At 32.4% G+C, this 23091-nt stretch overlaps 1 protein-coding gene across 1 annotated transcript; it reads right to left on the bottom strand.

Annotated features, from left to right (window-relative positions):
* Nucleotides 1-967: 967 nt before the first annotated feature.
* LOC127738195 (innexin-11-like) lies at nt 968-16068 on the bottom strand. Its single transcript, XM_052249349.1, has 3 exons — nt 16019-16068; nt 2558-3484; nt 968-1625 (listed from the first exon to the last, which is right to left on the bottom strand). The coding sequence occupies exons 2-3, from the start codon at nt 3472-3474 to the stop codon at nt 1292-1294; spliced, it is 1251 nt and encodes a 416-aa protein (XP_052105309.1). The 5' UTR covers nt 3475-3484; nt 16019-16068; the 3' UTR covers nt 968-1291.
* Nucleotides 16069-23091: the final 7023 nt, after the last annotated feature.

Here is a 23091-nt window from a genome sequence, read left to right as displayed (position 1 = left end):
CCCCGACCAATACCTGAATGTTCCATAGGGAATCAAGTTTAAAACTTATATCGGGGATTTGATCAATCAACAAACATGACTTTTGTTGCTAATAATAGATAAAAGGGGGATACATGCAGTTTTTGGCAAATATCTTATATAAAGCAGCTAGAGCAAAACTGACACGGATAAAAATGATCAACAGTTCAAGGTTCTCACAAAAATCGTATAACTCATTTTTAAGTTATTGCCACATGTCCTATTTATCAAATTTCGTAGTGTTTGGTTATTATATCTTGAAAACTATAAAGGATATAAATAAACTTTAATAGTAAAAATGACGAAAATTATCAGATCTACATATAGGTCAACATGGCCAAGATCATCAACTGACCTCTTATATGCGTTATTGTCCTTAAATGATGATGTTAACCATATTTTTGATTTTTTGCGGACACTATGGTAGATAGAGAGACTCTGTAAAAGTAAAAATGTTCAGCAAAATAAGATCTACGAATAAGTAAAATAACCAAAATCGTCAATTGACCACTTAAAGGAGTTATTGTCTATGCAGAAACTATAGCAGATAAAAAGAATCTTTATGTTGCAAAAATGTTCAGCAAATTAAGATCTACAAATGAGTCAACATGGCCGAAATTGTCATTTGACCATTATAGAAGGATAAATGCCCTTTGACTATTTTCTCCATAACTAAAATAGATAGCTAGAAACTGTGTGCTGCAAAATTCATCGGCAATACAAGTTCGGCAAAATTGATATCATTAGACTACCGAAGTCATGCGATAATATTTTACTTGCAGCCAGGTTTATATCAATCGCTTGCATGGTTTTGGGCAGAAATAGATCAGAGGTTCATGTAAAGAAATACTGGAGTTTTATATAACAAACAATTCATCATTTCTTCCACTGCGTTATATGATGGTATATATATACATCACTGTAACCCTTATAAAATTTACACTGGCAATTTCTGAGCAAATTTTATTGTATACAACAATTATTGTTTAGTTTTTAACAATGTCAATTTGAGTAAAACATTTGAAGGAATAAAGTTTTATTGCCTTCATTAAGTAAAAACTGGATAAAAATAAAGAACCATATTCTTAGATATCGATGAAAGTGTTTTGTTTTGTTATTTGAACAATATTTCCTACAATTATTATATACAAAATGTACAATAACTGACAAACACGAATAGTTACAGCAATATTAATGAGATTGTCTGTATGACTGAGGATTAGTCAGATTACAAAAAAATAAATGAATGGTCACTTGTATACGACCAGTTGGGTTAAACCTTAAAACACCGCCTAGTAATAAGTGGTGTGGTTTCAGGTGTAGAAAACTTAGACGCTAAAGTTATTCTGGATTCTTTGAAGGGTACTTTTAAATAATTAGAATTTGGAACTTGCAAACTTTCCTGTGAAAATTCAATTGGCTGAAGTTCTGAGTAATTTGCATTCCAAAGATTGATCACTATATCACGGACCAGTATATCAGAGTAGATCTCACCAATAGCTTCCAGTACAAGAAAACCATCATATCCAAGCACAGAAGTTGTGAACGAAACAATATTGCATGGCTCTGGCTCTATTTCACTCATATTCAAATATCGTATGATGTACCTGTTAGTAAAAGAAAAAGTGAAGCAGAATTTAATACATATGGATAAAATCCTCAAACCACCGTATAGAGCCTATTATTGTATTACCAATAATTTTTAAAAACCAATAAGTGAATGTAAAGACATAGCTGAAAAACTGACCCGTTACAACAAAGATTCATATATTCAAAACGTAAAAAAAATAGTTTTAACTTCATCAAATAGTTATATTTGTCAGGGAAAAAAAAAACAAAAACCAAAAAAAACAAAACACACACACACAGCATCTACATAATTTTGCAATCGTTTTGAAGTGTAATGATTGATTTCATAGCCTATGTAAAACCCTATAATCATGTTATATTTTTAAGTTTCTATTCGGGAGATATTTCATTTGTTCTAATTACAAATATGTAGAATTTCCAATTAATTTTGCATCTGATTAAGTCCTAGGAAAAATGGGAAAATGTAATAAAAAGATTAATGAATGCTCTCAACTTGCTCAAGTTTCTTTACATTTGTATATTGCAAAAGAATAGAAGAAACATGATTTAAGATGATGATGACATAAAGCATTACTCTCTTGCAAGAACTTTGTGTGCAATTAGCATCAATTTTAAGGAGATGTGTATCTTTGCAGTGTTAGAGATCGATACTGCTTCAACAGAGGAATTTTACTAATCGTGATGGGTCAGTTGAGTGCTTTTGTTGAACCTGTAGTTCAAAACCATTCACATGGTAATATGGGATATTCAAGACAGTTTTTTGACGTTGTCAGGACAAAATACCAAGTTTAGTTTGAGTATTTTCATAGGTGTTAATCTTTATATCTTTATGTGAAGACAGGCTTCAACATTTCCCATGTACCCATTTTCGATTATTATTTGTTCATGGAAAGTTGAATTTTTAATTCAGAGACAAACATGTAAAACATTATGTGGTTAATTTACTTGCCTCTCTCTGAAACTTCGTCTTAATGCTTTAACCAAAAATGTTACAGCACCAGCAAATGAAATAAGACATAAAATAAACAACCAGATCCACAGCAGAAGACAAACATGCTCATAAAATTCGTTAATTGGCAAGGAACACTGTGCTGAGTAAACAGAAAGATGCTGTGCTCTTCTTATATATATCAAACATTGGATCTGCCGAGGAAAAGCTGGCGATGAAACGGTATTTGAATAATTATTCTGTAACAAGTTTTCAACGATGTGTTGCATATAACCTCTTGTACCTGGTGATGATAAAGATAAATCCAGTAAAATTAACTGAACGAAAGCATTTATAAAGATCAACACTTTGCTAACCCCTACAAGCGTCGATAACAGTCCAAAACGATGGTACTTCAATCCACGTGAACGCAGAAACTGGTCTAAAAATTGTGCAATATCTTGTGCTAGCCTCGTCCCATCGTGTTTCACCTGACTGTCGATAGAGCAAATAATACGTGAAAACCTTATTCCAAATAAATCATCACAAAGTTTTACCAAAATGTAAGGTATCCTGAAGAAAAGTGCTTGTATTATTAAGATAACAGGAACCCATTGATAAAGTGAGCGTGACACATTTTCGAATCTTCTATTTTCATTCTGTATGAGGGGAAGAGTTTTCACGTCTCTGTTGTGAAATGGAATTACGTCATGCTCCAATAGTAGTTCTCTTGACAACCAACATGTATTATCAAAATATTTATTTAATTGTTCACCAGATGTCTCTGGTGTAACGCAAACTGCATTTGGACCAATATACTGTCGAAGCCAAGTAACGATAGACAGCAGAAGAAACAGTCCACATGTCAAACTTGTATTCAATCTATCACTCCAACTCCCATGGCTTATTGAAGGTTTGTTATAACATCGCATATCCATCTGGATATTTCTGAAATGGAGTTTAAAGTTTAAAGAGTAAAGTGATCTGCATATATAAAAATAAAAGTAAACTTCACAATGTAGGTTAAGGCTGTCCTTTAAGACACATCTCGCTGTCAACCAAAGGGGTAGGTTCACAAAGGGCTAAAATTGGCCCTAATATTTTTATTTATTTTTGATCAGACCAAAATACTAAAATAAAATGAATAAAATATAAAAAAAAAGTTCTTTTTTTGGTACCTCCCATTACAAATTATGAAGGTATGACCCCGTCAGTTTTGGTCCAATTTTTCCATTATTTATGATATTTCTTAGCATAATTAACTTTGGTCGCCATATCTGATCCAGAAAATGTTTGTTTCCAAGAATTCAATATGAACATTGGAAAACATTTTGGATCATGGGTTAAGACTTTTGTTTTCATAAAGTTATTAGCTCCGAAAAATGAAAAAAATCATTGTATTTTTGGACTTTGGCGCCTGTAATATACCATTATGAAGATATTTGTTTTACCTTTTGAAGTAGATCCATTTAAGAACAAAATTTTGGCCATTGTAATATTGTATGGTGAAGTTGAAATTCAAGGCCAAATTTAGCCAAAAGTGAACCATGTCCTTTAATATACAAAACAAACTATTTTATTAATTTAATCCTGTTTAGGTATTGACCACGATTTTGACTGCTGGAAATGTTCATTGAAGAAAAATGATTAAGAGTTATTCCACATATCAATTAAAGATTGTTTTTAACTTACGTGTTAGTCATATTATCAGACTAACAAACAGTATTTACATATGAAAATTTATCTACAAAAGTAATCTTTGCTTCTACTTAACCGTTCACAAAATGTATTATTAAAGTACCGAACTCGAAGATAAATTCAAAAAGGGGAAGTCCATAAAACATGAAAAATTCAAACACTCGACTATATCCACCAAGGGAACGACTGGAAACAACTGTCATATTCCTGATTTGGTAAGGCGTTTTCTGAAGAAAATGGGTAGTTAAACCGGGGTTTATAGCTATCTCCAACCTCCTACTTGTATGAGTTGTATATAGTTCCGTTCTATGGATAAAATTGTGCGAGCTACCAAAACAGACATCATTGGTTAAAGATACAATAACTGTGATCAAGCAGCCAAATTTGTGTAATCATACATCATAGATATACAAAATAAAAAAATAAATAATCAAAACAAACATTGATGAAATCTTATAAAGACGGCAACAAAAAAGGAGGATTCGCTGAAATTGGAAAATAGTTTTTACAAAATGGGAAGCCAATTTCACAAAAGCAAACTCCAATGGAATCACTACCACTGGTTTATTTGGCTATTCTTCTTTTAAAGTACATTCTGAATTTAGCGCCTCACGTTTTCACTATATAACATCCTCGGATTTCAAATGTTTGGGTTTTTAGCATTTTTTGATGAAGATAAACCCAGAAAAGCAAATCCGAGCGCACGAAAGTATAATAAAGTGTTATATTATTTACTAGCACTGGTCGATTCCATACCCGATAGACTGTTAGTCCCGACGGTATCTTCAGCTCAGAAGTCAGTATTCGGTACTGACATGATTTATAAATGTTTTCTTTTTTATATTCTCCATTAATAAATTAATAAATCATTTAAAAAAAACTAAGGTTCCAACCCCCTCTGGCAAAGATGACCTTTTGGCTATTATTGTAGGTCCCTTTTGGTCATATAACTCCTAACTCGGAAGTGTTATTTTCATTTATCATCAAATGATTCCTGAATACAAATTTACATTTGCTTAAATTAGTTCGTCCAAAAAAACAGATCGTCAACTGAATCTCCTTAGAATTTCCAGATCTCCGAAACGACTTTGACAAAATATGTTGATTTTTCATCCCACTTCACAAAAGTATTAAACGGAATCAAATGGTTAATAGATCGGAAATGTCCATGAAAGTATACAAACGCAAGGCTAAACAAATAGTTAGAATAACTAACAATTTAAAGCTGTTTCCTTTCAGATTAAAAGATAACTGCGGATCATCAATAGATAATGTATTTAATTAACTGTTACATTAGAATCAACATTAACTTTTAACATATTGACTCTCCATTATGTTTTGCCTTTCCCAAAATAACTCCTTTTCCCAATGACGAAAGCTTTTATCCTTAGCCAAAAACCGATTAGAACTATTTTCATAAATCAGAGTTTTGTTTCTTATGAACATAACTGAACATTAAGAAACCCAGGCTACTAACATGTTGAATACATTTTCATTTCATTTGTAATAGTTTGTAAAAAGCATTATTTTATTTTTCGCAAACAGGGAGTGACATAATGGAAATTTGGATAAGCCAAGAAAGGAAGAGGAGAGAAATTACATTGTTTCTTCAGTTAGAACAAAAAAATCAGACAAACTTTATCTACTTTGTTTTTGCTAAATTTTGCTATCGAATGTTTTTTTTAAATTTTCTTCTTCTAATCACCAATTATAGAACTCACTAGGTGAATAACGTGATACCATCGAGACAATGAATATTTTCTAAGATATGTCATGACATAGTTTATTCAAGTGAATTGGGAATTAAAAATTGTTATAATATCATTTCATAACAATTGGTATTTACTACTTTCAATCTGAAATAATTTTACACATTGATTGTAAAAAAACTCAAAGATATGTTACGTAATAGCTTATAAGTCGGTTTATTGAACAGAAAAGTTGATTTATAAATCTTTTATTTATTCTATTTTTTTGCATTTAATCGTGTGATTCTGCACTTTTTCCGAGATTGCCGGATGAAACCCACGTAAGTACAAAAATCCGATATTTATGTGTCAGAAGGCATTGACCGAAATTTAAATAAACAAATTTAATTCTTTCAGCTTTTAGTATTTACATGTAAAAAGCTCATTAAAGATACAAGTTTACTTTTTTGTAAGTCTAACGTGCCTTTGGTCTATAAAACACTGCGAGAATTTTTTAAACGTCTTTTTAGTATAATTTTTCTGTGTTTTCCTTGTCTGGAATATCTTCATTGCAAAGTCGACTATTTATTTAACTTGATTTATAAAACTTTCTAAAATATACTAAAAGCCGAAATTTCACCCGTAAAGGAAGCTGGCTCCTTACATCCCTGATTCTGAGATCATATTAAATTTACCCTGTAATCCGTTTTCTTTATTTATTTCTCTTGCTGTACAACTGTCACGATACAAATCCATGTCTATTTCTAATGTACTTTATAGTCCGTTTGAGTTGTATTGTCTTAAAAAAATTATATTGTTTAATTTTATTGTTTACCTTATTAATAGTTTTTATTCATTTGACCTAATGGACAATTTTCATTCATTTGACCAAATGGACAATTTTTATTCATTTGACCTAATGGACACTTTTTTTATTCATTAGACCTAATGGACAATTTTGAAATTACTCAAGCAACAATTTTGAAAATAATCGTCAAGAGTTCATGAGTATACACTGTTTCACCAAAATTCCAAATAACGTAATTAAAAAAAAATCAGTTTTTAAAAAAATACATATATATCAAGATTTAAAGAACTCAAACGGACTATACAACACTATTTAAAAGAATGATCTCATTTATAATGTATTTTAAAACTTTTTACTTTTTCTCGTTTCTGTTATTCGATGACTAGTAATACCGGGATTTTAATTCATACAATACGGGATATCAATTGACAAAAGTCTATTTATAAAGCTTAAAATTAATAAAACTCTTGGTATCTTTTGTGTATGTGTACTAACATCTTATGACACAATATTTCTTGCAAATTCAGATCGAGAACAAACGAATAAGATAATCAATTAGATAACAGTGGCAAATCGAGGGGGCGTAGAGGGCATACGCCCCCTTGATTGAAAAAAAAAAAATTTTGGCATAAAATCTCATAAACAAATTTTGTCTCGTTACGCTCGGCATTAAGTATACAATTTCTGGAATAACGCCCCCGTTTGAAAAATCCTGGATAGGTACTACAAAGTCAATCTAATTAAATAAAATTATTGAGAAAAATTTCCTGGATTATATAGCTATGATCTTTTTACATTTGTTTACGATTTCTTTTTCAAAATGTCATACCGGTAAGTGATAAGTCTTCATCTTAATAAATTTGAGCCAACTATGTCTTCTCTAATTGCAAGCAAACAAAACAATTATTCAACTAAAGCATTAGGCTTCTTTTAGACATTTTTGTAATTCTCTTTGCAATTTTCTTTGGTCCTTAATGCTCTTCAACTTTGTACCTTATTTGGAATTTTTAACTTTTTTATTCGAGCGTCATTGATGAGTCTTTAGAAGACGAAACGCGCGTCTTGCGTACAAAATTTAAATCCTGTATCTATGATTAGTTTATTTGCATGTTTATTTCTGATTAACACACAAATAGCATTTTCAATACACGTATATTTTTGAATTACAAACAAATAGCAATTTCAATACACGTGTATTTCTGAATTACAAACAAATACCGCTCTCATTACAGGTGAATCTGAATAAAAGAGGCGAAAGATGACAAATGGACATTCAAACTCATAAGTTGAAAATAAACTGACAACGCCATGGCTAGAAAGTAAAGTAAAAAGACCTACAGACAAACAATAGTACTCAAAACACAACATAAAAAAACTAAAGACTGAGCAACACGAATCCACCAACAACTGGGGGTGATCGCAGGTGCTCCGGAAGGGTAAGCAGATCCTGCTCCACATGTGGTATCCGTCGTGTTGCTCATGTTAGTACAAACCCGGTAATAAGTCTAATTCGGTAGATCACATTCAGGAAAAGGAGTCGGGATCGTAGTTACGACAATAGGAACATATCCGCTATCATCTGTGAAACGGATATTCCATAACGGTCAACACACTTGTGATGGCTTCCGTAAAATTTACGAAGGGATGATTTCAACTTCACCACTTGGAACTCTTGGATTCATAGCTTCCTTGTGAGCAGCAACCCTCTATCAAGGAAATGATAAAAGGAAATACAAGCCCTGGAATATCGTATCAACTGGGAGATATATACTCCGTATAAAGGCGCTGCTGGAATGTTGCTACATAGAAATGGAAAGTTCACAATTGGGAAGCTGAAATCATCTCTTTCGTAAAGTTTTGTTTTCAACCGACCCTCTTACAAAAGTGTAAAATATTGCTTATATTGTTACCAAATATCTTATTTAACAAATCAACCAGAAACATAAGATGGCCTTCTTAAGCATCGTCATCTAGAAAGTCAACATCCGCTGGCGTAAAAGTCCTACCAACGAAAGTTATTGGTGTATTTGTATGTGTTCCTTAAACAATTTTCATGGCTTTTAGTCTGATGATATGCCTTCTTATATTTCTCTAGATCTTAAAAGTCCTACACTATTTGAATAAACTCTACTGCAAACACTTCAAAGAAACCATAATACCTACCATATAGTGGGTTTCATATATCTAAGTGATAAACGCAATCAAAAATTGGAAAAACCTGGTAAGTCCATATAAGAAAAATCAGATTTAAAAATACTTTTGTTGGAAGATTTAAAGGACTCAAACGTACTATACAAAACTATTTAAAAGAATGACCTCATTTATATTTATAATGTATCAAAAACTTCTTATAATTCACCGTTTCTTGGAATTGTTGACGATTAATACCGGAATTTTAATTCATACAATACGGGATATCAATTGACAAAGTCTATATATAAAGTTTGAAATTAATAAAATTTTTGGTTTTATTTGTGTATGGAAGCCAGTTAGTGTCATGTAGTTCTTTCTGTTACATAATACAATGTAATGGCAATGGTTTTTTTGTTGACGTCAATACTCTTCTGAAATAGTTAAGCATATCCTTCTCGATTTTGCTGATAGAGGGTTTCTGTTTACAAGGAAGCTATGGTACCAAGAGGTCTAAATTGTAACGTTGAAGTCATTTAAAAAAAGGTTTTACGGACATCATGATTTGGTTGACTATTATGGAAATTATGTGTCACAAATGACCATGGCTTGATATCTATATCTTTAATGGGAGGCTTAATACCAAAATTTATGATAAAAGAGATGATTTTTCATTTCCTATTGTTAATTATCAATTTTTAGATGGTGACGTTCCCTTGTCACCATCCTATGGTGTTTATGTATCTCAACTTGTTCGATTCGCTCGCGTTTGTAACAACGTATTTGATTTTAACGAAAGAAACCTCTGTATTACTGAAACATTATTACACCAGGGTATTCGATATCACAAACTAGTCAAAACATTTACTCAATCTTATCAACGGTACAAGGACATCATTCGTAAATATAAATTAACATGCAGACATCTTATACGTTCAGGTATTTCACATCCAATCTTTTATGGTAGTATTCTATACAAAGCACAAAAATGTCGACATTCACCTCAAAAGCTAACCAAACCTTTAAACGGACTTATTCAGAAGGGATATAGTTACGATACTGTTGTCAGGTCATTAAAGATGGCATATTTTGGTATTAATATTGATTCGCTCATAGGGTCTTTGCATCGGAAATAAACACATTTATTCTTAAACCAGTTGTTGGCATGATACGGGTTATGTTCTACTCATATATTTTATGATGGTATGATACAAAACCCCTAACGGGAGGGATTGTGCTTGATTTTCATATGATGAAGACATTAGCTTTCAATCAGTTTAATTGAGATTTGGAGCTGGCATGTCAGTAACTTCTTGTAGTCCATTGTTAATTTATGTACCATTGTCATTTTGCTTAGTTTCTTTTGTTACCTATTCTGACATCGGACTCGGACTTCTTTTAAACTGAGTTTTACTGTGCGTTTTGCTGTGCGTTTGTTTATTCTTCATTGGCTAGAGGTATAGGGGGAGTGGTTGAGATCTCACAAAACATGTTTAACCCCGCCGCATTTTTGCGCCTGTCCCAAGTCAGGAGCCTATGGCCTTTGTAAGTCTTGTATGTTTTTTAATTTTAGTTCATTTATATGTTTTGGAGTTTAGTGTGACGTCCATTTTCATTGAACTAGTACACATTTTTGTTTAGGGGCCAGCTGAAGCCCGCCTCCGGGTGCGGTATTTTCTCGCTGTGTTGAAGACCCATTGGTGGCCTTTGGCTGTTTTCTGCTCTTTGGTCGGGTTGTTGTCTCTTTGACACATTCCCCATTCTCAATTTTATGGTAAAGTTTCGGCGCACCTGAGTTCAGTAATCGGAGATTGGCGAGGTTCGTGCTGCGCTATCCGTATTTTGATTAGTGTTTACTAATGTCTTGTGATACAATATTTCTTGCAATTCAGATCGATAACAAATGAATAAGTTTATTTATTATATAGCAGTGGCAGATCCAGGGAAACGTAGAGGGCATTCGCCCCCTTAACTCGAAAAAATATTTTTTATGGCATAATATCGTCATAAACAAATGTTGTCTCGCTACGCTCGACACAAGTATAATATTTTCTTGATATTTTCTTGAAAAACGTCCTCCCCCGCCCAATTGAACAATCCCGGCTTGGTACTTCAAAGTCGATAGAATTTACAAAAAAAAGAAAAATCACAAAAATACTGAACTCCGAGGTAAATTCAAAAAGGAAAGTCCCCAATCAAATGGCAAAATCAAAAAAAAAAAAACACAAACACATCAAACGAATGGACAACAACTGTCATATTCCTGACATGGTACAGGCATTTTCCTATGTTAAAAATGGCGGATTGAACCTGGTTTTATAGCTAGCTAAACCTCTCACTTGTATGACAGTCGCATCAAATTCCATTATATTGACAACGATGCGTGAACAAAACAAACAGACACAATAGGTAAAAATGTCAAAAATAGGGGTACAGCAGTCAACATTGTGTTATCATCTTAATCACTATAAAAACAAACAAATGTAACGAAGAAGCACAAAAAGGCATACATCAAATTTAACATCCTCATTTTGCTTATATTATACGATTTTATTTATCTTTGTAAAATCCACCCATAAAGGATGGAAGGTTTTAAGTACTGGCGTAAACTCGCGCGTTTGAAATTCGCACAGGTAGACATAAAATAATTTTGTCGTTCAAAGTATGACAGGATACATAAATACAGAGTCACGTAAAATGGATATAACAAAAAACAGACTAAACAGTAAAAGTAATATTAATAAATCGAAATAATTTTGTCGTTCAAAGTATGACGGGATACATAAGCACAGAGTCACGTCAAATGGATATCTCAAAAAACAGACTTAACAGTAAAAGTAATATTAATAAAGATAAATAAAAGAATACTATAACACGTTATTAAGATGATAAACAACGTCAGTACGCAAAATCTATATTAAATTATTCTGGATTATCTAGCTATGAGCTTTTCTACTGATATACGTATGTTTGCGATTTCTTTTTTAAAATCTCGTACCGGTAAGTGATGGTGCTAAGTCTTCATTCTTATAAGTTTGAGCCAAATATGTCTTCTCTAATTGCAAGCAAACAAAAAAAATCATTCGAATAAAGCAACGTCTTCAAGACATCAGCAGGTACAGGGTAAAAGTAACACCAGCGAAAGTTACTTGTGCATTTGTATTTGTTCTGTAAACAATTTCCATGGCTTTTTATTCTCATGATATGCCTTCTTAGATGTTCCAGATCTTAAAAGTCCTATACATAATATTTGAATAAACTCTGCTGCCACCACTTCAAATAAACCATAAAACCTACCAAATAGTGGTCTCATATACCTAAGTCAAAAATGACAAAATTTACATTGAATAAAACGAAATCGGAAATTGCATGATAGCGTGCTTCAAAAACTAGTAAGTCCACATAAGAAAAAATCCGATTTAAAATACTTTTTTGTTTAAAGATTAAAACGACTCAAACGGACAATACAACAGTATTTAAAATGTATTTCAAAACTTCTTACTTTTCCTAAACAATCGTTTCTGTGAATTGTTGACGATAATACAGATACCGGGATTTTAATTCATACAATACGGGGTATCAGTTGACAAAACTTATTTACTATGTCAACATCCGAGAAAAACTGCTAAATACCTATTGCAAGCTTTCAGTAAGAGAAAAAAACTTTATATATGAAAATTTTCGATAAAATTTATTTATTTTGTTCGTCGTACCATTGACATTAATGTTTAAAGTGACTTATAGACCCAAAGGGAAAAACACATGTCACTATAATAAATAAATTACTTACTTACTTATTTATAAATTTTTTAATTAATTAAATTCTTGGTATCTTTTGTTGTGTATGGAAGCCGGTAAGAGTCATGTAGTTTTACGCAATACAATGTTAAGGCAATGTTTCTTTTTTACAATTGACAAAACATGAAAAGTAGACGTTGATACTTTTTCTGAATTAACTAAGCAATTCCTTTCTTGATTTTTCTGATAGTTTCTACTTACATGGAATCTGTGGTATCAAGGAGTCTAAATGTTAAGGTTGAAGTTATTTCTTTGAAAGTTTTGCGGACGCTATTGTGATTTGGTTGAGCATGATGGAAATTATTTATCAAAGAAGACCATGGTTATGTTCATTTGTAGCCAAGACCCGTTTCTTTTCCTTGTGATATTACCAAATGCGACATATGTTTCTTAAATAAGCAACATGTAGGATGCGACTAGTGGAACAGGAACTGCTTACTATTCGAAAGCACATGAGCACCTGGAAGTTTGGTAAGGTTTGTGTTGCGCATGCATATTTTGATTAATGAATGATAACGTCTTGTGACACAATGTTTCACGAAACGACCGCTTGGCGTACACAATTTTAATCCTGGTATCTATAATGAGTTTATTTACAACTTCTGGGTTGATGCCACTGCTGATGAAGGTTTTCTTCCAGATAGTATTACGAGCCCAGTAGTCAGCAGTTCTGTGTTGACATGAATTATCATTGATTTGGCCATAATCATACATTGATTATTTACAAAACTTCTAATTTTTTTTTAAATACTTAGGATTTTCTATCCCAGGAATATATTACCTTAGCTGTATTTGGTAAAATCTGGGATTTTGGTTCCTCAATGCTCTCCAACTTTGTACTTTATTTGGTCTTTTAAACTTTTTTATACGATCGTCACTGATGAGACTTTTGTAGACGAAACGCGCGTCTGGCGTACAAAATCTTAATCCTGGTATCTATGATGAGTTTATTTCATGCATAGTAAGGACGAGATCAAATGCATCAGCCAATTAATTAGGTAGTTACATGTACTACCAAGTCGATCAAAATAACAAAGAGCCAAATAAGTTTTCTCTTCTTTTTTTTTTAAAGAAATTGCAAGCAAAATTTTTTAATGATAAAGCAACTTCTTCTAGACATTTTCGCAATTGGCAAATTACCATTTCCATGCACGTGTATTTCTGCATTACAAACAAATACCAATCTGATTCCACGTGTCAAGGTGTCAAATGTAGCTTATAATGTTAAATCAAAGTACTGAAGTACTGAACATCGGATGACCACAAGTTCTTGAGGATGGTCAAAAGCACTTGTCTCAGAAAAAAACAACATATCTCTTTACCTGAAACTGAGGTTAATGTACAGAGATATATTTTTTTCTAGACAAGTGCGTGCGAGTATGATAAATAAATGACAGGAAATTCAACTTAACCTTAATAACTATTATATTGTAGTGATACAAATCTGTATACACTGATTTGTTGTTATATATAATATTAAAATAACAGTTACATATATATATGATTTGCATCCGTTTGTATATCATTCTATTCTACTGTTCTAATAATAGTGCAATGCAAGTGCATGGTGGACACTTTTCTGTAAAAATTCGATTTTTCTAAGATTGGATACGAGTAGGCATTCATATTTTCCCGCAAAAACAATTACAGAGTTACCGGTCCTGTCGCAAAACGTTCTTTGAGATATTCTTCCGCATGCTTTAACACAATTTTTCGGTACGTGTGCATTGATATTATCAATGATTTTTTACTTATATATATATATATATATATATATATCTAACTACAAAACATTTTCACATTATTAATTTATGTTGTAAACAAAAATATTTTTATCAGTATTCATTGAAGAGATGTATTTATATCAAATGACAAGTGATGTTATTTTGCATTCGTTTATGTGCGCATATTTATCATGTTTATAGATCGGTTACAAACCCAAAACTAATTTACATAATGGAAATCTAGGCGATAGCAATACATCGGAGTGACCTCAAGGTCATCGCGATGTAAAAATACCTATGTGAATAAATCAACAAATCAAACATGTGATGATGTTCATAAGGTTCAACGTCTAGAAGTTCAAATCCGCTTGTGCAGCATAAATGTCCTTCTAGCAAGTTAAACCAAAACGATGTTGCTCTGGTTTATGTGTTCCATTAGCAATTTCCATGGCTTTCAGATGCATAATATGCATTCTCATTTAGATGTTTAAAGTTATGATATTTGAGTATTCTGCTGTCTTCGCTTCAAAGAAATCATAACACCTACCATATAGTGGGTTTCATATATCTAAGTAAAAAATGACAAAATTTACATAGAATAAAACAAAATCGGGAATTGGATGATAATGTGCTTCAAACGCTAGCAAGTCCATAAGAGAAAAATCTACCCAGCTTATCACTGATGGAAAAATATGTTAAAAAATAATGCTAAATTTTGGAAAACTTTTCATTGGTGAGCCGACTGTTTTAATGTTTTGGAAAGTGTAAAACTAATGACCTGCATTTGAGGACTAGTTGAACAATGAAGTGACCCCAAAAGACCAATAGGAGTTCCAAATGGTGAAATAACAAATGAAATATAAATCACATTTGGATATTTGATACATAGCCTTGTTTTGATAACACTTATGTAATGCGTTGGAAACACTTTAAGACTATTATCCTGTTGAATTATGATTAATCTATATAAAAGAAAAAGAAAACAATGAACAAATAAATTGAGATGTTAGTATACGTCAATTGGACAGCAATCAAACGACACAAAAAAAATGAAACTAAGAGGCCAACATATAGTCTTTAACAATGAACATGTATCTATACAATTGGTCAATCTCTGGGGTCGTTTTTGTTCAAATTTATTAGGCTGCATCTTTATTCGCTTCAAAATATAATATACCATACACATTATTTTATTGCACCAATATTTCTCAATATTCGTGTAATAACTCTTAACAGGTATGGCAAATCTTTAAAAATGAAGATTATGTTAAAAACAAGAGCCAGAAGATACTAAGGGGGACAACAAATAATTATAAGTAGAAAGGAAACGGACAACAACATGGATAAACAGCAAAACGACGAATAGATAAGTCAGTCTATAAAACACTGCACAAATATATAAACTAAAGACTTATCAACACAAGCCCACATGAACCGAGCGTATTTATATTTTAACATAAACGTCACAACTTTTCAGCAACATAACAGGAATTACATGCTAAGTTTAATGCTGGATGCGTTTTACAATTACGTAATATACATTTACTATACATAAAGTTAAATAAGATTGCTGTTCAACGTAAGAATTATTAAGTGAGAGATAACATCAAAGCAGCAAAGCAATAATTTAGCTTACCGACTTAGTCAACGCTCCCAATCTAAGATATGTGCAAAATAGTGAAGCAAGCTTGCTACTTAGTTTATTATATATGATTAGGTTCTAAACGTTTATATGCAAAGTTATTACTAAGAATCATAAATATAGAACAAGTCATTATAAGTATGGGTTTTTAAAAAGAACCAGTTTTTGTTATTGAGATTTATTATTAAACCCTCTAACAATACATTTTTTTTAAAAGTTTATCAACATTTAAAGGAATTACGGAAACTACTTAGTGCTTGGAAAAATCTAAATGGGAATTCATTTTTATTTTTTTAAATTCGAAATTCAGAAAATTATAAAAAAAAACTGTTGTCTATTATTTTTAGTAAGTTTCTGTTGGTTCTATAGATTCTCACATATTCAAGTATTTATACATCAATTTTTTGGGGGTTTGAGCCTCCCTGATGAAGGTCGATCTAAAAAAGCAATTTGGACGATTTTTGTTTTTTCTGAAGACCAGAATATTCAATTATCCTGATGATTTTCATATTTTGAAGGAAAATCAAGCAAATTTCAGAAAGAAATTACAACAGATCTAAATCAAAAATAAACACACATTTAATTTAGGAAGAAAACAAATGTATCTTTCTAGATTCTACCTCTTAAAAATGGATAAAGTAAACTTTCTTTTTTATTTTTCAAATATCTATAAACAACTGCTCTAATGGTGTTGAAATACTTATTAAAATTGCGGTCGTAATGTATTGTTGAACTCTGTTCAAAAGAAAAATATATGAGTACGATTTCAATATTCATTTAAATAGTTCAAGAAGTTTTCCCCGAAATCTATTTCTGTTTAAACACCGAGTTATCGAAGTAACTGGTGTACGCCTTGTCATTGGAACTGTATTACACAAACCAAAATCAATGGAAACATGAACAATATATTTTCATACTTCTTATGCATCATTTATTAAGTATGCCCGGAATTCAACGACTTATGAATATGGCGCTTTGTTTTATGCTAGTCATCATGAAACATATAGTTGTTATGAATGTGTATTTCCTAGGCAGTATAAAAGTAGAATCTCTAAAATGTGTAGGCTGTATGAATATTTGTTAATATACAGTACATTTCAGTCTGATTTCTGGCAACAGAATTATCCTCTTCTGACTTTGACTCTTCAATTTTGCCTGTTTTCCCCAAGGACGCGTCATGTGAATTTTGTTACTAGTAAGTGCTGTGTATCTTTGCAGTACTGAACAAATTCATTAAGGGGACGTCCATTTAACTCTGAAAAGGGGCGGGTACGGTTTGTTTTCACCAAAAAATGATCACACCCTTCATTAAATCTTCAAAACAGCTTTTGCGATGGCACTTTTGTATTTTTTCTTTTAAATAATCAATACCTTGGTCTTCCGTACAAACACCACAAGTCAATTTGCATATGTCCGCCAAGTGTTAAGACTGATTGTATTTAAATAGGAAATGCTACAGATATGTGAATGCCGCCAAAAATGCAGAAATGTCACAATTGAAGTGTGAAACTATGTATAAGAGCAGTGATGGAATTAACAAACATATACGCCATTTGGTTCTCTCTATACTTACCGACGACTTCTTGGTCCTCTTCTTTCTACTGGAATTCGTCAATATCAATAGAGCTGTACAGCTGATCCAACTGGTCATTTGGAGATCCATTATGATGAAAAATCAATCAACTATTACAAAACCAAGCCTTAAATGCGTAACCAGTCTCCACTGTATAATGTTGGCTATAACACAAACAATCAGCGATCATATTATTATTACGCCCTCACCAATGACCTCGGGGTCTGGAGAAGAACACAAACAGTATGGGTTGTTAAACATTCTGTAGTAGAATTAGTCGGACATCCTCCTGCCGTTGTCAATCGCAGCGCCTTATCAGATTTGCAAATTTGCAATCGAGATAAGAACAAACGAAGTCGACGAAAATTGGCATCGCTGGCATCAGCTTTTAACCTGATTAAGATTATTAAAATTCAGAAGAAGTAATTTTGAGTTGTTATAAATATCTTTATATTATTTATAAAATCTTAAAATAAAATTGAAATAGACAACTTTATAAATTAAAAAAAAACATGATGTTTCATTAAGATTGGTTCTGAAGGATTTTTAAAGAAATGGAATTGGAGTTTCCTTAGAATCCTATTTCACATAAAACTAATTAAAAAAAACCATTCGTCAATAGACTTATATTTGGTTATCTGTCACTGAACGTTAAGAAGACAACAAATTAAAGCACTTTTTTTCATGGTTGAAAGTCTGTTATCTGTGACGTGTATTTACAGCCACTTGGTTAACAGATCGCTCTTTTTGTAGTTCATGCGATTCCTTCAGTTTTTGTTTGTTACCCTTATTCGTCTCTTCCTTATCAATTTGAGACATTTGAACAAAACCTTTAGAGTTCTGTAGCATAAACAGCATTGCTGATGAAAGGTGTTTCTACCCAAGTCATAGAGATGACCAGATTTGGCCAAACATTTTTTGAATTATTGGTTTCAATTCTTTTCAACTTTTTGTTGATTTGTCTTTTCAACTATTTTGATTCGAGCGTCCCTGATGAGTCTGGTGTAGACGAAATGCGCGTACTAAATATATAAGCCTGGTATCTTTGATGAGTTATTTTTTAACAAGTTCAACATTAAGTTTTCCTAAATATACAATTTTTTTGATTAATTGTGAGTTACATGTTTTTCTTTTTTGATATGTCTAAAAGGGGGAAGGTATGGTTTACGTCAACCTAACGACTAAGAAGAAAAACAAATCAGTTCTACTTCCTCACCTTGTAGTTATAATATTAGCCAATGAAATATCAGTCTTTAAAATCTTTGAAGAGGTGCATCATCATGACAAATTCAGATAACACAGAAAGGCCTTTAAAACAGAAAATAGTACGAAGCGCTGTCAGATCCTTGCAACCAAAGCGTGGTCAGATCCTTGTAACCAAAGCGTTGTCGGATCCTTGTAACCAAAGCGCTATCAGATTCTTGTAACCAAAGCGTTGTCAGATCATTGTAACCAAAGCGTTGTCACATCCTTGTAAGCGAAGCGTTGTCAGATCCTTGTAAGCGAAGCGTTGTAAGATCCTTGTAAGTGAAGCGCTGTCAAATCCTTGTAATTAAAGCGGTGTCAGATCCTTGTAACCAAAGCATTTTCAGATCCTTGTAACCAAAGTGTTATCAGATCCTTGTAACCAAAGCGTTGTCAGATCCTTGTAACCTAAGCGCTGTCAGATCTTTGTAACCAAAGCGTTGTAAGATCCTTGTAACCGAAGCGTTGTCAGATCATTGTAACCGAAGCGTTGTCAGAGCCTTGTAACCAAAGCGTTGTCAGATCGTCAGATCCTTGTAACCGAAGCGTTGTCAGATCCTTGTAAGCGAAGCGTTGTCAGATCATTGTAATCGAAGCGTTGTCAGATCCTTATAAACAAAGCGCTGTCATATCCTTGTAAGTGAAGCGTTTTCTGATCCTTGGAACCAAAGCGTTGTCAGATCCTTGTAACCAAAGCGTTGTCAGATCCTTGTAACCAAAGCGTTGTCAGATCATTATAATCGAAGCGTTTTCAGATCCTTGTAACCAAAGCGTTGTCAGGTCCTTGTAAGCGAAGCGTTGATACAAGATCTGTATTACAATCAGATTGGTCCTAATAGTAAAGTTGTGAATTAAGAGACTATCAAAAATCTGCCAATAACACCGAATTCACCAAAGAAAATTGAGGCGCAGCTAAACTTGTCGGTTTATTTTACTCCCTAACTTTTACCCTTTTTTAATTCGATCAGGAAAATAACAAAACATACATCGCCCTACTATGTGTTGGTTACCTAAACTACACAAAAAAAAAAACAGTAAAATATCGTTTCATCTCGGCCTCTAATAAGTGTTCTACAACTAATCTTTCAGTGCTTTTAACAAGTTCCTTAACTACTATCAAAGAGCTTATCATAAACTATTGTAATAAAATATATGAAAATAGTGGAATTAACCATTTTTGGAGTGTAAAAAATTCTTTGGATGTTTTAGATAAATTACGTGCTTTTGATGGTCCTTTTGATTCTGTTGACAGTTTTGACTTTTCTACTTTTTACACTACACTTCCACACAATCTTATCAAACAAAAATTTGACTATTTAATTAAATGGTCGTTTGGTAAATCTGAATGCAAATATATTTGCTGCAACTCATTTAAAGCCTTCTTCTCTAATGAGAAAGGTAAATATGCTAGATATACTTACTGGAGGTATGATGAGATGATTGAAGCTGTAAATTTTCTCCTTGATAATATTTATGTACGTTTCGGCAGCAAAGTTTATCGACAGGTTGTAGGTATTCCTATGGGCACTAATTGCGCCCCTTTAATAGAAGACTTGTTTTTGTACTGTTATGAATCACAGTTTATGACCAAACTCAGTAAAGACCCGTCTAAATTGCATTTAATTGATAAATTCAACAACACTTACCGTTATATTGATGATATTTTTTGTTAAATAATCAAGAATTTTCTCAATATACTGCCGACATTTACCCAAAGGAACTTACTTTAAATAAATCAAATTTAAACGGTAACGACTGTCCTTTCCTAGATTTAGATATTTCGGTTTTACACGGGAAACTTCACACTAAAATTTACGACAAAAGGGTCGATTTTTCGTTCCCTATTGTTAATTTTCCCTTTTTGGATGGTGATGTTCCTTTGGCACCATCTTACGGTGTTTATATTTCACAACTCGTTCGCTATGCCCGTGTCTGTTGTGACGTTTTTTATTTTAACGAACGTAATCTATGTATTACTGGTAAATTATTAAGCCAGGGATTTCGTTACCACAAATTACTTAAAACCTTTACTAAATTCTTCCACAGATATAAAGATTTGGTTTTGAAATTTGGTTGTACCTGTAGAAAAATTATTTCAAACGGGATTGCACATCCTCATTTTTACGGCAATATTGTTTTCCGTGCCCGGTAATTTAGAAACGATCCTGGTAAACTTATCGATCCTTTAAATAAACTTATTCTAAAAGGTTACCAATTCAAAAATATTGTTTTTATTGGTACTAATATTGATTTTGTTATCAGTAAATTAAAAGCAAACTAAATATTATTGTTATATACATATACACATTCATGGAACTACAATCTGTCGATACCTGTATCTTGGCATTGCCCAAGGTCATGTTTTTCTCTGACTGTTTATGACATCTTTACACTAAATCCATTGGATGTTGGATGTGTACGGATTGATAATTTAGTCTTAGATGCATGATTATTTTTATTAGTTGTTAGTGGCTTTGAACTAGCTGTCAGTAACTGCGAGTACTCTCAGATCTGTACTTAGTGTCTTTTTGTTGTTTGGATGTACAAGTACCCGGCCACGTTCACTTGTATTTGTAGTATTTGTATTTTTGTCCATCTGATGAGTTAAGCCTCTTTCAATTTTCTTTTATAGTTCGTTCTTATGTTGTACTGTTACACCACTGTCCCAGGTTAGGGGGAGGGTTGGGATCCCGCTAACATGTTTAAACCAGCCACATTCTGTATGCATGTGCCTGTCCCAAGTCAGGAGCCTGTAATTCAGTGGTTGTCGTTTGTTTATGTGTTACATATTTGTTTTTCGTTCATTTTTTGTACATAAATTAGGCCGTCAGTTTTCTCGTTTGAATTGTTTTACATTGTCATTTCGGGGCCTTTTATAGCTGACTGTGCGGTATGGGCTTTGCTCATTGTTGAAGGCCGTACGGTGACCTATAGTTGTTAATTTCTGTGTCATTTAGTCTCTTGTGGAGAGTTGTCTCATTGGCAATCATACCACATCTTCTTTTTTATATCGAAGAATGTACAACAGGTATAGGTGGAATCTCCTGACCTTGATATATAATATTCAAGATATATAAAAAAATAAGGAGATGTGGTATGATATCCAATGAAAAAAACTGTCCAACAAAGTCTAAATGATGTTGATGTGAGGAACTATAGGTCACCGCACGGCCTTCAATTATGACACATACCGTATAGTCAGCTATAAAAGACCGTGGCATCACAATAAATGAAACCATTCAAACGAAAAAAGGTTCATCTTCGTGTTAGAAAAAGAGACAGAAGATACCAGGGGGATATTGAAAACTCATAGATCGAACAAACACTAACAACGATGGACTAGACATCATAGATCGGTTTATTAGTTATTTCAAATAATTCATATGTTTATTTTATTTATTCTTTGTAATATTTTTAAACAAATATCTGCGGAACAGGATTAACTAAACCTTGTTTTATCAATTTAAATTTGTATACCTATTGTAAGATTTTTATATTTTAGACTATCAGAATATTGTATTATAATTCGTTATGTAAGAGAAACATTCGAGGTGCATGTACGCAACAAGAACCTTATTTAAGTATTTTGTTATACAAATTTGAGTGGTGTTGTTAAAGAGGGACTGTAAAAATGTAATAGATGTTCTAACACCGGAGTATCTACCACTTTGATGAAGATGACCCTTGCATCTTCAACAGTGATAAGCCACTATTTAGGAATGATGATAGCGAAACTAAGACTATAATAACGACCAATTGGCTTTCCATTATAACAATATATTTAAAAGAATTTCCTCATTCGTAATGTTATTCAAAACCTACCATTTCTATGAATTGTTGGCGATTTAAATTAAAAAAAAAACACATTTGATATCAAATGACATAGGTCTATCAATCAAGTTAAAATAAAATAAAATCATTGAATTTCTATATACGGAAACCCGGTTAGTGTCATGTTGTACGTTGTTGTTCATTCTTATGAAGTTTTATGTCGCATTTCCGACGGATCTGAGTTGTTAAAACAACTTAACTGATCTTTTGGGATTTTTTTTTTTGTTTTTTTTTTTTCACGACGATTTTACAAACTTACTCTTTCTAGTTACTTTCTTTTTTTCGTTATCATAATTTTATAATGACTGTAATGGAAGACGTACATCACTCATTTTAAAAATATTCATTATAGAAATAGCATATACACCTTAGACTCGGACATATTTTGCAGATGGCGGGATTCGAGTTAACATCTTCT

This window comes from Mytilus californianus, unplaced genomic scaffold (genome assembly GCF_021869535.1).
Source record: "Mytilus californianus isolate M0D057914Y unplaced genomic scaffold, xbMytCali1.0.p SCAF_4, whole genome shotgun sequence".
In the NCBI taxonomy this organism is placed as follows: Eukaryota; Metazoa; Mollusca; class Bivalvia; order Mytilida; family Mytilidae; genus Mytilus; species Mytilus californianus.
This window is presented reverse-complemented; position numbering and strand designations above follow the sequence as displayed.